Source organism: Pristiophorus japonicus, chromosome 13 (assembly GCF_044704955.1).
Source record: "Pristiophorus japonicus isolate sPriJap1 chromosome 13, sPriJap1.hap1, whole genome shotgun sequence".
Lineage (NCBI taxonomy): Eukaryota > Metazoa > Chordata > Chondrichthyes > Pristiophoridae > Pristiophorus > Pristiophorus japonicus.
Genome location: NC_091989.1, coordinates 196,858,250 through 196,876,090, shown reverse-complemented (window position 1 = coordinate 196,876,090; position 17,841 = coordinate 196,858,250). Strand labels below are relative to the sequence as shown.

At 44.1% G+C, this 17,841-nt stretch overlaps 1 protein-coding gene across 1 annotated transcript in view; it reads right to left on the bottom strand.

Annotated features, from left to right (window-relative positions):
- tat (tyrosine aminotransferase) overlaps positions 1 to 17,841 on the bottom strand; it is an 81,761-nt gene that overhangs the window by 35,725 nt on the left and 28,195 nt on the right. The window contains 5 exon segments of the mRNA XM_070896881.1: positions 2,008 to 2,146; positions 12,438 to 12,596; positions 13,029 to 13,096; positions 16,574 to 16,678; positions 17,523 to 17,731. Of these exon segments, the coding sequence (XP_070752982.1) occupies positions 2,008 to 2,146; positions 12,438 to 12,596; positions 13,029 to 13,096; positions 16,574 to 16,678; positions 17,523 to 17,731 (680 nt within the window).

Here is a 17,841-nt window from a genome sequence, read left to right as displayed (position 1 = left end):
AATGGGAAACAAGGAAATGGCAAAGACTTTAAATAAATATTTTATATCTGTCTTTATGGTAGAAGACACTAAAAGCATCCCAATAATAGTAGACAATCAGGGGGCAAAAGGGAGGGAGGAAATTAGAACAATCATTATCACTAGAGAAAAAGTACTCGGCAAACTAATGGGACTAAAGGTTGACAAGTTCCCTGGACCTGGTGGCCTGCATCCTCGGGTCTTAAAGAAGTGGCTGCAGAGATAGTAGATGCATTGGTTGTAATCTTCCAAAATTCCCTGGATTCAGGAAGGGTCTCAGCAGATTTGAAAATCGCAAATGTGATTCCCCTATTCAAGGAGAGAGACAGAAAGCAGGAAATTATAGGCCAGTTCGCCAAACATCTGTCATTGGGAAAATGCTAACATCCATCATTAAGGAAATAGAAGCAGGACATTTAGAAAATCATAATTCAATTAACCAGAGTTAACATGCTTTTATGAAAGGGAAATCGTGTTTGTCAAATTTATTAGAGTTCTCATAGGATGTAACGAGCAGGATGGATAAAGGGGAACCAGTAGATGTGGATTTCCAAAAGGCATTCGATAAAGTGCCACATAAAAGATTACTACACAAGATAAGAGTTCGAGGTGTTGGGTAATATATTAGCATGGATAGAGGATTGGCTAACTAACAGAAAACAGTGTGTTGGGATAAAGGGGTAATTTTCAGGTTGAAAAATTGTAACTAGCGGGGTGCCACAGGGATCAATGCTGAGGCTTCACTATTTAAAATCTATATTAATGACTTGGATGAAGGGACCGAGTGTATTGTAGCCATATTTACTAACGATAAAAAGATAGGTGGGAAAGCAAGGTGTGAAGAGGACACAAAGAATCTGCAAAGGGATGTGGATAGGTTAAGTGAATGGGCAAACATTTGACAGATGTTGTGTAATGTGGGAAAATGTGAGGTTATCCACTTTGGTAGGAAGAAAAGAAAAGCAAAATATTATTTAAATGGAGAGAGACTACAGAATGCTGCGGTACAGAGGGATCTCTGGGATCCTTGTACACGAAACACAAAAAGTTAGCATGCAGGTACAGCAAGCAATTAGGAAGGCAAATGTCCTTTGTTGCATGGGGGATGGAGTATAAAAGTGGGGAAGTCCTGTTACAACTGTATAGGGCGTTGATGAGACCACACCTAGAGTACTGCATACAGTTTTGATCTCGTTATTTAAGGACGGATATACTTGCATTGGAGGCAGTTTAGAGAAGGTTGATTCTTGGGATAAAAGTTCTCCCCAGAGTCCTGGCCAATATTTATCCCTCAACGACAGTACTAAAAAACAGGTTTTCTGGTCATTATTACACTGCCGTTTGTAAGATCCTGTGTGCAAAGTGACTGCTGCGTTTTCTACATTACAGTTACCACACTTCAGGAGAACTCCCCTGCTTTTCTTCAAATAGTGTCAGGGGATCTTTTACATTCATCTGAGAGGGACAGATGGAGTCTCAGATTAACGTCTCATCCGAAAGACGGCACTTCCGATAGTGCAGTATTCCCTCAGTACTTTCCCTCTGACAGTGCGGCACTCTCTCAGTACTGTCCCTCCGACAGTGCCGGCACTCTTTCAGTACTGTCCCTCCGACAATGCGGTGCTCCCTCAGTACTGCCCCTCCGACAATGCGCCGCTCCCTCAGGATGTCCCAAAGCGCTTCATTAGCTGTGAAGCGCTTTGGGACATTGAGGTCGCTCCATGCAACATCCATCTGCTCAATCCACCGGTTACATTCTCCTGAAGTTGCTTCATGATAACCACATTCCCTATTGTTGTGCAGTATGGTGACCCTCTCGCACCACAGCAGAGTGAGAGAGGGAATGAAATCTGCACCAACTAAACATTGCCCATCAATCGGATTCCCATGATAGCATTCGTAGACAGCTCTCTGAAGTCTCCCCCAGTGACAAAACCCAACCTGTAATCACAGCCCTGCTTTGGAAAATGTTCAAACCCTAGTACTAACCAGCGAGAATCTTTTGGAGATGGGATTTACTGAACACGGAGCCACAGGGATTAGAGGGATTGTTCACAATGATGCAGGCAGTTTTATCATCAATCAACGCTTCCATTTGTTTCAGGTCAACTTCCCACGATTTTTCTGGCTGTAATCAGTCAGCAGAAAAACAGTCAATATCTCAGCAAACAGCATCTATTGACATAAAATATGTGTATATAACCCACAGTATAGCAAATACCCAAAGCTAATGTGTGTATAACCCACAGTATAGAAAGTAGCATTAAAAAAAAATTCTTGGGATATGGGCACACTGGCAAGGCCGGCATTTATTGTCCATTCCTAGTTGCCCTGAGAAGGTGGTGGTGAGCTGCCTTCTTGAACCGCTGCAGTCCATGTGGTGAAGGTTCTCCCATAACGTTATTACGGAAGGGAGTTCCAGGAATTTGACCACATGACGATGAAGGAACGGCGATATATGTCCGAGTCAGGATGATGTACAACCCACAGTACATGCAGTATCTGGATATAACCCACAGTACACACGGGGAGGTTAACTAGTGCTGTGGGGGAGAGTTTAAACTAATTTGGCAGGGGGTTGGCACCAGCATGAAACATTAGAGAGGAGAGACAAGGCGCACAGAGGACTGGGAGCGACAAATAGCACTAGAGTAAAGATTAGTTCAGAAATAGGAGGGATTCAGACAGGAGGGAAATGCGAGGCAGTCTAAGTTGGGTTTGTAATGCATGTGTGTAAATGCACAAAACGTGGAAATAAGGCACACGTCGCCACTTGGGATTATGATATAGTTGCAATAACAGAGACCTGGCTCAAAGAAGGAGAGGATTGGGAACTTACTATTCCTGGGTACAAGATATCCAGGAAAGGTAGGGAACAGCAAAAGAATGGCGCTTGGCAGTGTTGATCAAATAAACTATTACAGCAATGGATAGAAACATAGAAACATAGAAAATAGAATGAAGGAGTAGGCCATTCGACCCTTCACCACCATTCAATAAGATCATGGCTGATCATGCAACTTCAGTACCCCATTCCTGCTTTCTCTCCATATCCCTTGATCCCTTTAGCCGTAAGGGCCACATCTAACTCCCTTTTGAATATATCTAACGAACTGGCCTCAACAACTTTCTGTGGTAGAGAATCCCACAGGTTCGCAATTCTCTGAGTGAAGAAGTTTCTCCTCATCTCGGTCCTAAATGGCTTACTCCTTATCCTTAGACTGTGAGCCCTGGTTCTGGACTTCCCTAACATTCTTCCTGCATCTAACCTGTCCAATCCTGTCAGAATTTTATATGTTTCTATGAGATCCCCTCTCGTTCTTCTAAATTCCAGTGAATATAAGCCTAGTCGATCCAGTCTTTCTTCATATGTCAGTCCTGCCATCCCGGGAATCAGTCAATCGCTGCACTCCCTCAATAGCAAGAATGTCCTTCCTCAGATTAGGAGACCAAAACTGCACACAATACTCAAGGTGTGCCCTATACAACTGCAGTAAGACCTCCCTGCTCCTATACTCAAATCCCCTTGCTATGAAGGTCAGCATGTCACTTGCTTACTTTACTGCCTGCTGTACCTGCATGCCTACCTTCAATGACTGATGTACCATGACACCCAGGTCTCGTTGCACCTCCCCTTTTACTAATCTGTCACCATTCAGATAATAATCTGCCTTCCTGTTTTTGTCACCAAAGTGGATAACCTCACACTTATCCACATTATACTGCATCTGCTGTGCATTTGCCATTCACCTAACCTGTCCAAGTCCCCCTGCAGCCTCCTAGCATCCTTCTCGCAGCTCGCACTACCACCCAGCTTAGTGTCATCTGCAAACTTGGAGACATTACATTCAATTCCTTCTTCTAATTCATTAATGTATATTGTAAATAGCTGGGGTCCCAGCACTGAACCCTGTGGCACCCCACTAGTCACTGTATACCATTCTGAAAAGGACCCGTTTATTCCCACTGTTTGTTTCCTGTCTGCCAACCAGTTCTCTATCCATGTCATACATTACTCCCAATACCATGTGCCTTAATTTTGCACACTAATCTCTTGTGTGGGACCTTGTCAAAAGACTTTTTAAAGTCCAAATAGACCACATCCACTGGTTCTCCCTTATCCACTCTACTAGTTACATCTTCAAAAAACTCGAAGATTTGTCAAGCATGATTTCCCTTTCATAAATCCATGCTGACTTGGACCGATCCTGTCACTACTTTCCAAATGCCCTGCTATTTCATCTTTAATAATTGATTCCAGCACTTTCCCCACCACCAATGTCAGGCTAACCGGTCTATAATTCCCTGTTTTCTCTCTCGCTCCTTTTTTAAAAAGTGGGGTTACATAAGCTACTCTCCAATCCATAGGAACTGAACCAGAGTCCATTGAATGTTGGAAAATGACCACCAATGCATCTACTATTTCTAGGGCCACTTCCTTAAGTACTCTGAGATGCAGACTGTCAACCCTGGGGATTTATTGGCCTTCAGTCCCTTCAATTTCCCTAACACCATTTCCTGACTAATAAGGAATTCCCTCAGATCTCCCTTCTCGCTAAACCCTCGGTCCCCTAGTATTTTGGGGAGGTTATTCGTGTCTTCCTTAGTGAAGACAGAACCAAAGTATTTGTTCAATTGGTCTGCCATTTCCTTGTTCCTTATTATGAATTCACCTAATTCTGACTGCAAGGAACCTACATTAGTCTTCACTAATCTTTTTCTCTTCTGATGTAGTTGAGGGGTCAAAGACAGAATCTATTTGGTTAGAATTAAGGAATAATAGTTATTATGCTACTGGGTGTATGCTATAAGCCACCTAATAGGGGAAAGGAAATAGAGGAGCAAAATTGCAGGCAAATTACAGAAAGATGCAAGAACTAGAGTAGTGATAATGGGATACTTCAATTATCCTAATGTAGACTGGGATAGTAATAGTGTAAAGGGCAAAGAGGGGGAGGAATTCCTCAAATGTGTACAAGAGAACGTCCTTGATCAGTATGTTTCCAGCCCAATGAGGAAGGAAGCAGTGCGGGATCTAGTTCTGGGGAATGAAGTGGGGCAAGTAAAGCATGTTTCAGCAGGGGACCATTTAGGGAACAGTGATCATAATATCATCAGGTTTAGAATAGTTATGGTAAAGGATAAGGAACAATCAAGTGTAAAAATACTTAATTGGAGGAGGGCTAATAAAAAGGAAACTGGCCCAGATGGATGGGAATTGAAAATTTGGTAGGCAAAATAGTCATTGAACAATGGGAGATCTTCAAAGAGGAGATGGTTTGGGTATACATTCCAATGAGGAGGAAAGAAAGGCATCCAAAGCTCGAGCTCCCTGGATGACTAAGGATATAGAGATTAAAATGAGACACAAAAAAGGAGGCTTATGACAATTGTAAGGATAAGTATAAAAGAGAGAACCAAACTGAATACAGAAAGTACAGAGGAAATCTAAAAAATGGAATAAGAGGAACAATTAAAAAGGATAAGAATAGATTGGCAGCTAACATAAAAGTGAGCCTAAATGTCTTTATTACATATATAAATAATAAAAGGGTAGTCAAAGTAAGGTTGGGGTTGATTAGGGACCAAAAAGGAGACATTCTTGTGGAGGCAGAGGCCATGGCTGAGGTACTAAATGAGAACTTTGCATTGGTCTTCACTAGCGAGGAGGATGCTGCCAATGCAGCAGTAAAGGGGCAGGCAGTAGCGACATTGGATGGGATAAAATAGATAAAGAGGATGTTCTTAAAAGGTTGGCAGCATTCAAAGTAGAAAAGTCAAGTCCGGATGGGATGCAACCTAGGTTGCTAAGGGAAGTAAGGGTGGCAATTGCAAAGGCCCTGGCCACTATCTTCCAGTCTGCATTAGATATGGGAGTGATGCCAGAGGATTGGAGGATTGCAAAGGTTACACCCCTGTTCAACAAAGGGGAGAGGGATAAACCCGGTAACCCCAGGCCAGTCAGCTTACCGTCAGTGGTGGGGAAACTTTTGGAGACAATATTCCGGGACTAAATTATTTGCCACTTGGAAAATTATGGGCTAATAAATGAAAGCCAGCATGGATTTGTTCACGGCAAATCATGTTTTAGACAAGCTTGATCAAATTCTTTGAAATAATGGGGAGTGTTGATGAGGGTAGTGCGGTTGATGTGTATATGGACTTTCAAAAGGCGTGTGACAAAGTGCCACAGATTAACAAAAAGATATCAATCTCAGATTTAAAATTAACAATTGACCCAGCATCAATTGCTGTTTGCAGAAGAGAGTTCCAAAATTCTACCACCCTTTGTGTAGAGAAGTGTTTCCTAATTTCACTCCTGAAAGGTCTGGCTCTAATTTTTAGACTATGCTCTCTCAACTATTCACCATATTTATTAACGACTTTGTGTTATCGGCAAACTTAGATATGTGGCTCTCTATCCTAGCATCTAAGTTGTTAATAAATACGGTGAATAGTTGAGGCCTCAACACAGATCCCTGTGGGACACCACTAGTCAGATCCTGCTAATTAGCGTACACAGTACATGCAGAATATGGGAATAACCCACAGTCTATGGGTATAATGCACACTATAGCAAGTACCCACACCTAATATGAGTATAATGCAGCCTCTCTACTCATGCATTATATGGATATAAAGCATGGTACATGCACTATCTGAAATAGCCCACATTAGATGTATTTAAACTAGCTTGGCAAGGGGACTGGAACCTGAGAACAAATTCATTGGGGAAGGAAGTAAAGCTGAAATTGGAAAGCAAGATTGTAGAAAGTCAATCTGTAAGACAGAGGAAACAAGGGTTAGTAAGTAGTAATCAAGGAGGTCTTCCTTTGCTAAATGGCATATACTTCAATACAAGGAATATAGCGAACAAGGCAGATGAGCTGAGAGCACAGATAGACACTTGGGAGTATGACATTATAGCCATCACAGAGACATGGCTGAAAGAGGGGCAGGTTTGGCAGCTCAATATCCCTGGTTACAGGATTTTTAGACAGGACAGAGAGGGGGGTAAAAAGGGGGAAGGGGTCACGGTATTGATTAAAGAAACTATTTCAGCTGTGAGGAGGGATGATATGTTAGAGTGATCATCAAATGAGGCCATATGGGTCGAACTGAAAAATAAAAAAGGTCGGATCACACTGCTGGGCTTGTATTATAGATCCCCAGACAGTGGGAGGGAGATAGAAGAGCAAATATGTAGGCAAATTGCTGTGAAGTCCAAAAACCATACAGCAGCAATAGTAGGGGATTTTAACTATCCTAATATTGACTGGGACAAATATAGTGTTAAGGGTATAGAGGGTGCGGAACTCCTAATATGCATTCAAGAGAACTTTTTTAGTCAGTATGTAACAAGCCCAACACGTGAGGAGGCGGTTCTGGATTTAGTTTTGCGGAATGAAGCTGGGCAGGTGGAAGGGGTATCAGTGGGAGAACATTTGGGTGCCAGTGATCATAATTCAGTCAGATTCAAGGTAGTTATGGATAAGGACAAGGATAGACCAGGAATAAAAGTCCCAAATTGGGGAAAAGCTAACTTTGCGAAGTTGAGAAATGATTTGGCCACAGTGGACTGGAAACAACCACTTGTAGGTAAATCTGTGTCGGAACAGCGGAAGGCATTCAAGGAGGAGATCCGGAGGGCTCAGGCCAAACATGTGCCCTTAAAGAAAAAGAAAAAGACTGGGAATAACAATTCTAGAGCCCCCTGGATGTCTAGGGACTTACAGGGGAGGATAAAGAAAAAAAGGGAAGCTTATGTCATAAACCGACGATTACATACTGGAGGAATATAGAAAGTACAGAGGTGAAATTAAAAAGGATATTAGGAATGCTAAGTGAGAGCATGAAACATTTTTCGCAAGTAAAATTAAGGAAAACCCAAAGATGTTCAATAAATATATTAAGAGCAAAAGGAGAACTAAAAGAAAAATGGTGAGACCATGAGGGTAATCTGTGTGTGAAGGCGGAAGATGTGGGTATGGTTCTTAATGAATACTTTGCATCTGTTTTCACAAAGGAAAGGGGCAATGCAGATACTGCTATCGAGGAGGAGTGTGAAATTTTGGGTAAAATAAACATAGTGAGAGAGGAGGTATTAAGAAGTTTAGCAGCTTTGAAAGTGTATAAGTCCCCAGGCCCGGAAGAAATGCATCTCAGGCTGTTGAGCAAAGCAAAAGAGGAAATAGCAGAGGCCTTGACTATCATTTTCCAGTCCTCTTTGGATTTAGGCATGGTGCTGGAGGACTGGAGGACTGCTAGTGTGGTACCCTTGTTTATGAAGCGAGAAAGGGATAGGCCAAGAATTATAGGCCTGTCAGCCTAACCTCAGTGGTGGGAACATTATTGGAAAAAGTCCTGAAATACAGGATAAATCTACATTTAGAAAGGCCAGGATTAATTCGGGACAGTCAGCATGGATTTGATAAGGGAAGATCATGTTTGACTAACCTGATTGAAATTTTCGAGGAGGTAACCAGAAGGGTCGATGAGGATAGTGCGTACGATGTAGTGTATATGGACTTTAGCAAAGCTTTTGATAAGGTCCTACATGGCAGACTGGTCATGAAGATAAAAGCCCATGGGATCTAGGGCAAAGTGGCAAGTTGAATCCAAAATTAGCTTAGAGGGAGGAAGCAAAGGGTAATGGTTGATGGATGTTTTTGTGACTGGAAGGATATTTCCAGTGGGGTTCTACAGGGCTCAGTACTGGGTCCCTTGCTTTTTGTGGTATACATCAATGATCTAGATTTGAATATAGGGAGTATGATTAAGAAGTTTGCAGATGACACTAAAATTGGCTGTGTGGTTGATAATGAAGAGGAAAGTCACGGACTGCAGGAGGATATCATTCTACTGGTCAGGTGGGCAGAATAGTGGCAAATGGAATTTAATTCAGAGAATTGTGATGCACTTGGGGAGGGCTAATAAGGAAAGGATATACACATTAAATGGTAGGCCACTTAGAAGTATAGATGAACAAGGGGACCCTGGAGTGCTTGTCCACAGATCCCTGAAAGTAGCAGGCCAGGTGGATATGGTGGATAAGAAGGTATACGGAATGCTTGCCTTTATTGGCTGAGGCATAGAATACAAGAGCAGGGATGTTATGCTTAAATTGTATAATACAGCTGGAATACTGCATGCAGTTCTGGTCGCCGTATTATAGAAAGGACGTAATTGCACTAGAGAGGGTGCACAGGAGATTTACTAGGATGCTGCCTGGAATGGAGAATCTTAGCTATGAGGACAGATTGGATAGAAACATAGAAACATAGAAACATAGAAAATAGGTGCAGGAGCAGGCCATTCAGCCCTTCTAGCCTGCACCGCCATTCAATGAGTTCATGGCTGAACATGAAACTTCAGTACCCACTTCCTGCTTTCACGCCATATCCCTTGATCCCCCGAGTAGTAAGGACTTCATCTAACTCCCTTTTGAATATATTTAGTGAATTGGCCTCAACTACTTCCTGTGGTAGAGAATTCCACAGGTTCACCACTCTCTGGGTGAAGAAGTTTCTCCTCATCTCGGTCCTAAATGGCTTACCCCTTATCCTTAGACTGTGACCCCTGGTTCTGGACTTCCCCAACATTGGGAACATTTTTCCTGCATCCAACCTGTCCAAACCCGTCAGAATTTTAAACGTTTCTATGAGGTCCCCTCTCACTCTTCTGAACTCCAGTGAATACAAGCCCAGTTGATCCAGTCTTTCTTGATAGGTCAGTCCCACCATCCCGGGAATCAGTCTGGTGAATCTTCGCTGCACTCCCTCAATAGCAAGAACGTCCTTCCTCAAGTTAGGAGACCAAAACTGTACACAATACTCCAGGTGTGGCCTCACCAAGGCACTGTACAACTGTAGCAACACCTCCCTGCCCCTGTACTCAAATCCCCTCGCTATGAAGGCCAACATGCCATTTGCTTTCTTAACCGCCTGCTGTACCTGCATGCCAACCTTCAATGACTGATGTACCATGACACCCAGGTCTCTTTGCACCTTCCCTTTTCCTAATCTGTCACCATTCAGATAATAGTCTGTCTCTCTGTTTTTACCACCAAAGTGGATAACCTCACATTTATCCACATTATACTTCATCTGCCACGCATTTGCCCACTCACCTAACCTATCCAAGTCACTCTGTAGCCTCATAGCATCCTCCTCGCAGCTCACACTGCCACCCAACTTAGTGTCATCCGCAAATTTGGAGATACTACATTTAATCCCCTCGTCTAAATCATTAATGTACAATGTAAACAGCTGGGGCCCCAGCACAGAACCCTGCGGTACCCCACTAGTCACTGCCTGCCATTCCGAAAAGGCTGGGTTTGTTCTCCTTGGAACAGAGGAGGCTGAAGGGAGACCTCATTGAGGTGTATAAAACTTTGAGGGGCCTGGATATAGTGGATAGCAAGGGCCTATTTCCCTTGGTGGATAAGGGGGCATAGGTTTAAGGTGATTGGTGGAAGGTTTAGAGGGGATTTGAGGGGAAGCTTCTTCACGCAGAGGGTTGTGGGGGTCTGGAACTCACTGCCTGGAAAGGTGGTAGAGGCAGAAACCCTCACCACATTTAAAAGGTGCTTGGATGGGCACTTGGTGCCATAACCTTCAGGGTTATGGACCTAGAGCTGGTAAGTGGGATTAGACTGGATAACCTCTTGTTGGCTGACGCAGATACGATGGCAAATATTGTAGGGAATCGAATATGGCCAGGGTGATCTCCTGGACTAGTTTCGATCGCCTGGATGGGTCGGAGAGCAATTTTCCCAGATTATTTTCCCCAATTGGCCTGTGTTTTTAATCTGTTTTTTTGCCTCTCCAAGGAGATCGCATGGCTCCAGGTGGGGTGGAGTGTAAAATATTGCGATACATGGGGTATTGCAGTTGTGTGGAGCGGACTGGTTGGGCCGGATTCTCTTTCCATCTGCCATTGTTCATTATTCATATGTTTATATGCCCCTTCAGGGCTGCTGACCGAGGGCATGCAACTCTTTGTCGGCTGGCGCGGACATGATTGGCCGAAATGGCCTCCTTCTGCGCTGTAAATTTCTATGTTTCTATTAGGAACATAACAGGAGGAGGCCATTCAGCCCCTCACGCCTGCTCCTCCATTCAAGTAGGTCATGGCAGATCTGCATCTTAAATCCATTTAGCCGCCTTTTCTCCATATCCCATAATACCCTTACTTAACAAAAATCCATTGATCGGTCCTGAAAATTCGATTGACCCCCCAGCATCCACAGCCTTTTGGGGGAAGATATCCAGATTCCCAATACACTTTGTGTGAAGAAATGCTTCCTGACATCACTCTGAACGGCCTGGCTCTCATTTTAAGGTTATGCCCCCTTGTTCTGGACTCCCCCACTGGAGGAAATAGTTTCTCTCTATCTACCCAATCAATCCTTTAATCATCTTAAACACGTCCACTAGTCCACCGCTTAGTATTCTATGTTTGAGGGAATACAGGCGCAGTCTGTGCAACCTGTCCTAACAATTTAACCCCTTTAGCCCTGGTATCGTTCTGGTGAATTTGTGCTGCACCCACTCTGAGGCCAGTATATCCTTCCTGAGGTGCAGTGCCCAGATTCTGTACAACTGAAGCACAATGTTCTCCTCCTTGTATTCCAACCCCCAAATGAGATAAACAACAACTTGCATTTATATAGCGCCTTTAAGTGTAGTAAAATGTCCCAAGGCGCTTTACAGAAATATCAAACAAAACTCGACACTATGCCACATAAAGAGATATTAGCGCAGGTGACCAAAAACTTATTAAAGAGGTAGGTTTTAAGGAGCGTTTTAAAGGAGGAGAGAGAGATAGAGAGGTGGAGAGGTTTGGGGAAGGAATTCCAGAGCTTAGGGCCCAGGCATGGCCGCCAATGGTGATGCGATTAAAATCGGGGATGTCCAAGAGGATTGGAGGAGCGCAGAGATCTCAAAGGCTTGTAAGGCCGGATGAGGTTACAGAGATAGGGAGGGGCAAGGCCATGGAGGAATTTGAAAACAAGAATGAGACTTTTAAAATCGAGGAGTTGCTGGACTGGCAGCCAGTGTAGGGTGATGGGTGAACGGGACTTGATGCGAGTTAGGATGAGTTTTGGATGAGCTCGTTTATGGAGGGTGGAAGATGGGAGGCTGGCAGGACTGCATTGGAATAGTCAAATCTAGACCCACAGGACATGATTAGATGGGTATAACCCACATTATCAAGACAACAACCCTAATGCGAGAAACCAATTTCTACGTAAAGAGATATTTTACTAATCCAATTGTGGTCTATTTTTGCAATGCCTTTGGGAATCCACAGCCGTTGTGGGAGACGGAGGGACATCAGGCACAGCAGGCAATGTTACTCAGATCCATTATCTTCTGCCCCACAACTCAAACTTTGCTCACTCCGGTGCTACGTACCAGTAAGTCATAGAGTTTGATCTCAATGCCGAGAGACACGGCCAGTGTTTTATAGAGGGAGAAGCCAGGCTTGGGAATCAGGATGTTCTGGCCCGGGTTTGCCAAGACAGAGATGGACAGTTCAATGGCCTGACTGCAGCCACTTGTCAAAATCACATCCTAAGGGGAAAAAAAACTTGATGTTAGTCAAGCTCATTAACCACATGTTTGTTGTTTGTAACCAGCAAGTCAGAAATATATGGGCAGCTTTAACCACAATAACATTTACATTCAACAGCACCAGGCCCCAGCCCCCTTCCTCTCGCCTCCACTAAACCTCCCCCTCCCTCCATTCACCACTCCTCCCTCATCCCCTCCCCTCCCCGGACACATCCACTTCCCCCAACCCTCCCGTCCCCATTCCCTTCCCCCATCCCTCCCCATCAACCCCTCCCCATCCCCACCACACCCCTCCCCAACTCTCCCTTCCCCTCCCCACCACCCCCTCCCTCCACTACCCCTCCCTCCCCACCCCTTCCCTAACACTTCCCTAACACATCACCTTCCCTCCTCCCTCCCCTCCCACAGAGCCTAATGTTTCCGGATCATTACCTTTGCCTCCAGAGGTGACTCAGGGCAGCTGTAAAAATTAGCCACTGCATCCCTGCTGCTCAGATAACCTGCACAGAAAGAAGCAAAAATAAGCAAGGATACAATTCCATCCCGTTTTCATCCATTTTACACAAGTCAATACATCCCTGACATACGATTGAAGGCTTTTGATCAGAAGGGACATTGGAGATACTGTGGGGTGGAAATTCGGTCGCGCCTCTGTTGCAGCGCTAATCTAGGAGGAGCAGTAAAGTTTGCGGTGGGAAATGGTTTGTGTCTCCAGCCACAAAATTCACTAGCTGGGCCCTGAGTGTGGAACATAAGAATATAAGAAATAGGAGCAGGAGTAGGCCATTTGGCTCACGAGCCTGCTCTGCTATTCAATAAGATCATGGCTGATCTGATCATGGACTCTGTTACTTCCCTGCCCGCTCCCCATAACCCTTTATTCCCTTATCGCTCAAAAATCTGTCTATCTCCACTTTAAATTCATTCAATGACCCAACCTCCACAGCTCTCTGGGGCAGAGAATTCCACAGATTTACAACCCTCTGAGAGAAGAAGTTCCTCCTTATCTCAGTTTTAAGTGGGTGAACCCTTCTTCTAAGACTATGCTCTGTAATTCTAGATTCCCCTATCGGGAAACATCCTCTCTGCATCTACCTTGTCGAACCCCCTCATTATCTTATATGTCTCAATAAGATCACCTCTCATTCTTCCAAACTCCAATGAGTACAGGCCCAACCTGCTCAACCTTTCTTCAAAAGTCAACCCCTTCATTTCAGAAATCAACCGAGTGAACCTTCTCTGAACTGCCTCCAATGCAAGTATATTCCTCCTTAAATAAGGAGACCAAAACTGTACGCAGTCATCCAGGTGTGGCCTCACCAATACCCTGTACAGTTGTAGCAGAGTTGATCCACGCCTCTTTTAGGGTGCTAGGCCGGCTCAGTAACTGAAAATCCCAAGCTAAACAGCCGGCCTCGGAATGCCCTAAGAGAGGTTTCCGTGGAAAAATAAAATCTGAAAAAACCCACCAAAAACATTCCCAATAGATTACTGATGTCACATCAACATAAATCGCAAAAATAAAAAACAATCACACTTACCTCAGGTAGACATTCCTTCTCTCACTGTGGCTGGTACAGCTCGGACCGCCCGCTTTCCCAGGCGGTCCCACTGGGGCGTGCTGTGGGGCGCTACGGGCCGCGCGCGGAAGAAATTTTGAGCTGGTGTCGCAACCGGGAGCATTGCACACCCGCCCCCGCAAACACGGCACCGAATGTCCCGGCGGGGAGCTGGAAGCTGGCTGCCCGCCCGGAAATGCTTCCCGCCGTCACTGCCGCCCCCCCCCCGGGGCGAAAACAGAGGCAGCAGCAAGCTGAAAATCCAGCCCTGTAGCTTTAACCTAGAGAACCTGAGCATTCAGAAAAAGGCTTATCAAATGCACCTGAATGTGCTGAAGAGATTAGGAAACGACTAACATAAGAACGTAAGAACGTAAGAAATAGGAGCAGGAGTAGGCCATATGGCCCCTCGAGTCTGCTCCGCCATTCAATACGATCATGGCTGATCCGATCATGGATTCAGGTCCACTTCCCTGCCCGCTCCCCATAACCCCATAATCCCTTATCGGTTAAGAAACTGCCTATCTCTGTCTTAAATTTATTCAATGTCCCGGCTTCCACAGCTCTCTGAGGCAGCGAATTCCACAGATTTACAACCCTCAGAGAAGAAATTCCTCCTCATCTCAGTTTTAAATGCAAAAGGAATAATCCAAAGCTAAATAAAGTACAGGGTAATAGAATTACTGTAGAATTAGCTGCTGGATTGAGTACTGACTGGTTAATGGGAATCAGAAGGCAAAGCGAGATGGAGCAGCAGTTTGACGGCAGTTCTGACTCCTTCCTGTTCATATTATTTGTAAATAACTTTTATATTAAATTTGCTGATCACGTTGAGCCATAAAATCCGATGACAAATATAAGAGAATTAAACAGCTTTTAAAGAGATCTGAATCAATTATACAGATAGGTTGAGGAATGATGTTAATTTAGACTAACATACAATAATGCAGATTGGAACAGAAACAATAAACGGACTCCAATGAAAGAGTCATGTTTTAATAGTCTGGTGGGATTGTGGGATTGACATAAACCCAACACCATCAAGTGCGTCACCTAAGAGGAGATACCATTAAAATGCCAAGAAGTTCTCATACAAAAGAAAAGTAAGAAAAAGCAACTAAAATAATCAGCCAAATTAAAAAGGTAAAGTTGAACAAATTAAAACAAGAATTCCATGCAGTACCATTCACGAAGGGCATTCAGTGAACTGTAGGCTCAACATATTGGCACTATCAAGTCATTGTGAAAAAGGAAATTGAAATATATAAGATTCTGAGGGGGATTGACAGGGCAGATGCTGAGAGGTTGTTTCCCCTGGCTAGAGAGTCTACGACTAGGGGGCATAGTCTCAGGATAAGGGGTCGGCCGTTTAAGACCGAGACGAGGAGGAATTTCTTCACTTGGAGGGTTGTGAATCTTTGGCATTCTCTATCCCTGAGGGCTGTGGAGTCTTTGAGCATATTCAAGGTTGAGACAGATAGATTTTTGGACTGTAGGGGAATCAAGTGGAGTTGAGGTCGAATATCAGCCATGATCTTACTGAATGGCGGAGCAGGCTTGAAGCGCTGTGTGGTCAACTCCTCTTAATTCTTAAGTTCTTATGAAATAAGAGGGACAAAACGAGTATATGAAAAAAGGTTAGCGAGTAACATAAAAGGGAACCCAAAAGCCTTTTATAAACAAATAGTGAAAGGGTCGTCACAGGAAGGGTGGGGACAAAAAAGGAGATCTTCTTGTGGTGGCAGAGGGCATTGTTGAGGCACTAAATTAGCACTTTGCATCTGCCTTTACTAAAGAACAGGATGCTGTCAATGTCACAGCAAAAGAGGAGGTATTAGGAAAATTGGACAGGATAAAAATAGATAAAGAGGAAGTACTTAAATAGGTTGGCAGCATACAAAGTAGAAAAGTCACCCGGTCCGGATGGGATGCATCCTAGAAGGATGGACATTGCGGAGGATCTGGCTACAATCTTACAATCCTCCTTCGTTATGGGAGATGTGCCAGAAGACTGCAGGATTGCAAATGTTACACCACTATTCAAAATAGGGGAGAGGGATAATTCAGGAATGATAGAGAAGGAAAAAGAGGAGGGGTCATGGCAGTATTGATGAAGGATAATGTTACAGTTCTAAATAGAAAGGATATACTAGATGGTTCTCGGACTGAATCTATTTGGCTTGAATTGAGGAACAGACGGGGAGCTGCTACATTATTGACAGTTTTTTTTATAGAGCTCCAAACAGTGAGAATTAGATAGATGAGCAAATTTGTCAGCAAATTTCAAAGGTGTGTAACAAAGAAAGATTATCAATATTAGGGGACTTTAATTACCTGAATATAGACTGGGAAAAACATAGTGCTAAGGATAGTTTACAGCCCAGATCCCATCACAATGTAAAGATTCTAAGTCAGTACCTACGGATGATGCATAGCCGTTGAATCTGCCTGAATCCACGGCATCTTTCATGGCCTGTAAAACCTTGTCATCAGTTGGAAGGTTCCCGAACACTGTGGGATCACCTATAGCAAAATGTCGGCCAGATTATTAAATGCTGCAACACATTTTTCAGCCCTGGCCTCAAATGGGGCTGCTTCCAACCCACAGCCCATTATATTCCCTTTTCTCAGAATAAATCTCACTGTAAAATCTGGGAAACCACCGAGTACAGCCTTCAGTGGGAGGAGGCTCATGTGGAGCATAAACACTGGCATGGACCAGTTGGGTCAAGGCTCTACCCCACCCCTCCCTCACCTGTCGCTCGATCCCAGGCTCTGCCCTTCAACCTGCTCACTTGTACCTCTTCCTCAGGCCCTGACAAACCCTCTCCCTCACCAATACCTCAACCCCAGACCCCTCACCTGAAACTAAACACCATGCCCTGATCCCCCCTCTAACTCCAAGCCCCACCCCTCCCTCCCCTGCAACGAAATGCTCCCTGACCCCTCCCTAAACTCTGCCCTCCCTCAACTGTAACTAAACCCCAGGTCCTGACCCTCCAGCTCCCTCACCTGAACTTCAATCTCAGGTCCTGTTATATTTTTGAAAAGTTTATCCGACAGATTCGAAGTTATTTTCAATGTTTTTTAAAATTCTGTTCGATGACCATTTGAAAGTTGAATAAAACCTGTAAAGTCTGCGAGCCCAGTTTCATATCCTGTGAAGTGGGCTGTGGTGGTTTATTCCCAATTTACATGGACTCTCACCCCGTTCATTTCAAAAATTGATCAACAGCTCAAAAACTGAACACATTTTGAAAACATTTTCCAACCTGAACCGAGCCCAGAATGTGAAATGTGACTGGACAAAGTTAACTGTGTGAACCGAATGCTGTATAAAATGAGATCATTTCACTGCACCTCTTACCAATAGACAGGGAGATCATGGCTTTGTCAGGGTTTGGCTCTATCCTCATATTGTCCACGATGGCGCGGATTGGGTTGAATGTGCGTTTAGACATTTCCGAGGCCCGGATATTCCATTTGGTCCGTTTGGTTTTTAACCTCCCAGAATAAGCAAAACCACTGCTATTCAGGATGGAATCGAGGATTAGAAAGTTTTCGCTGGCCATTTCACTGGGGAATAACAAGAGGAACGTAACAGATCAGAGATAAAAGGAAGGCGACAAGGTGCCACATAAAAGGTTACTTCACAAGATAAAAGTTTACAGGGTTGGGGGTAATAT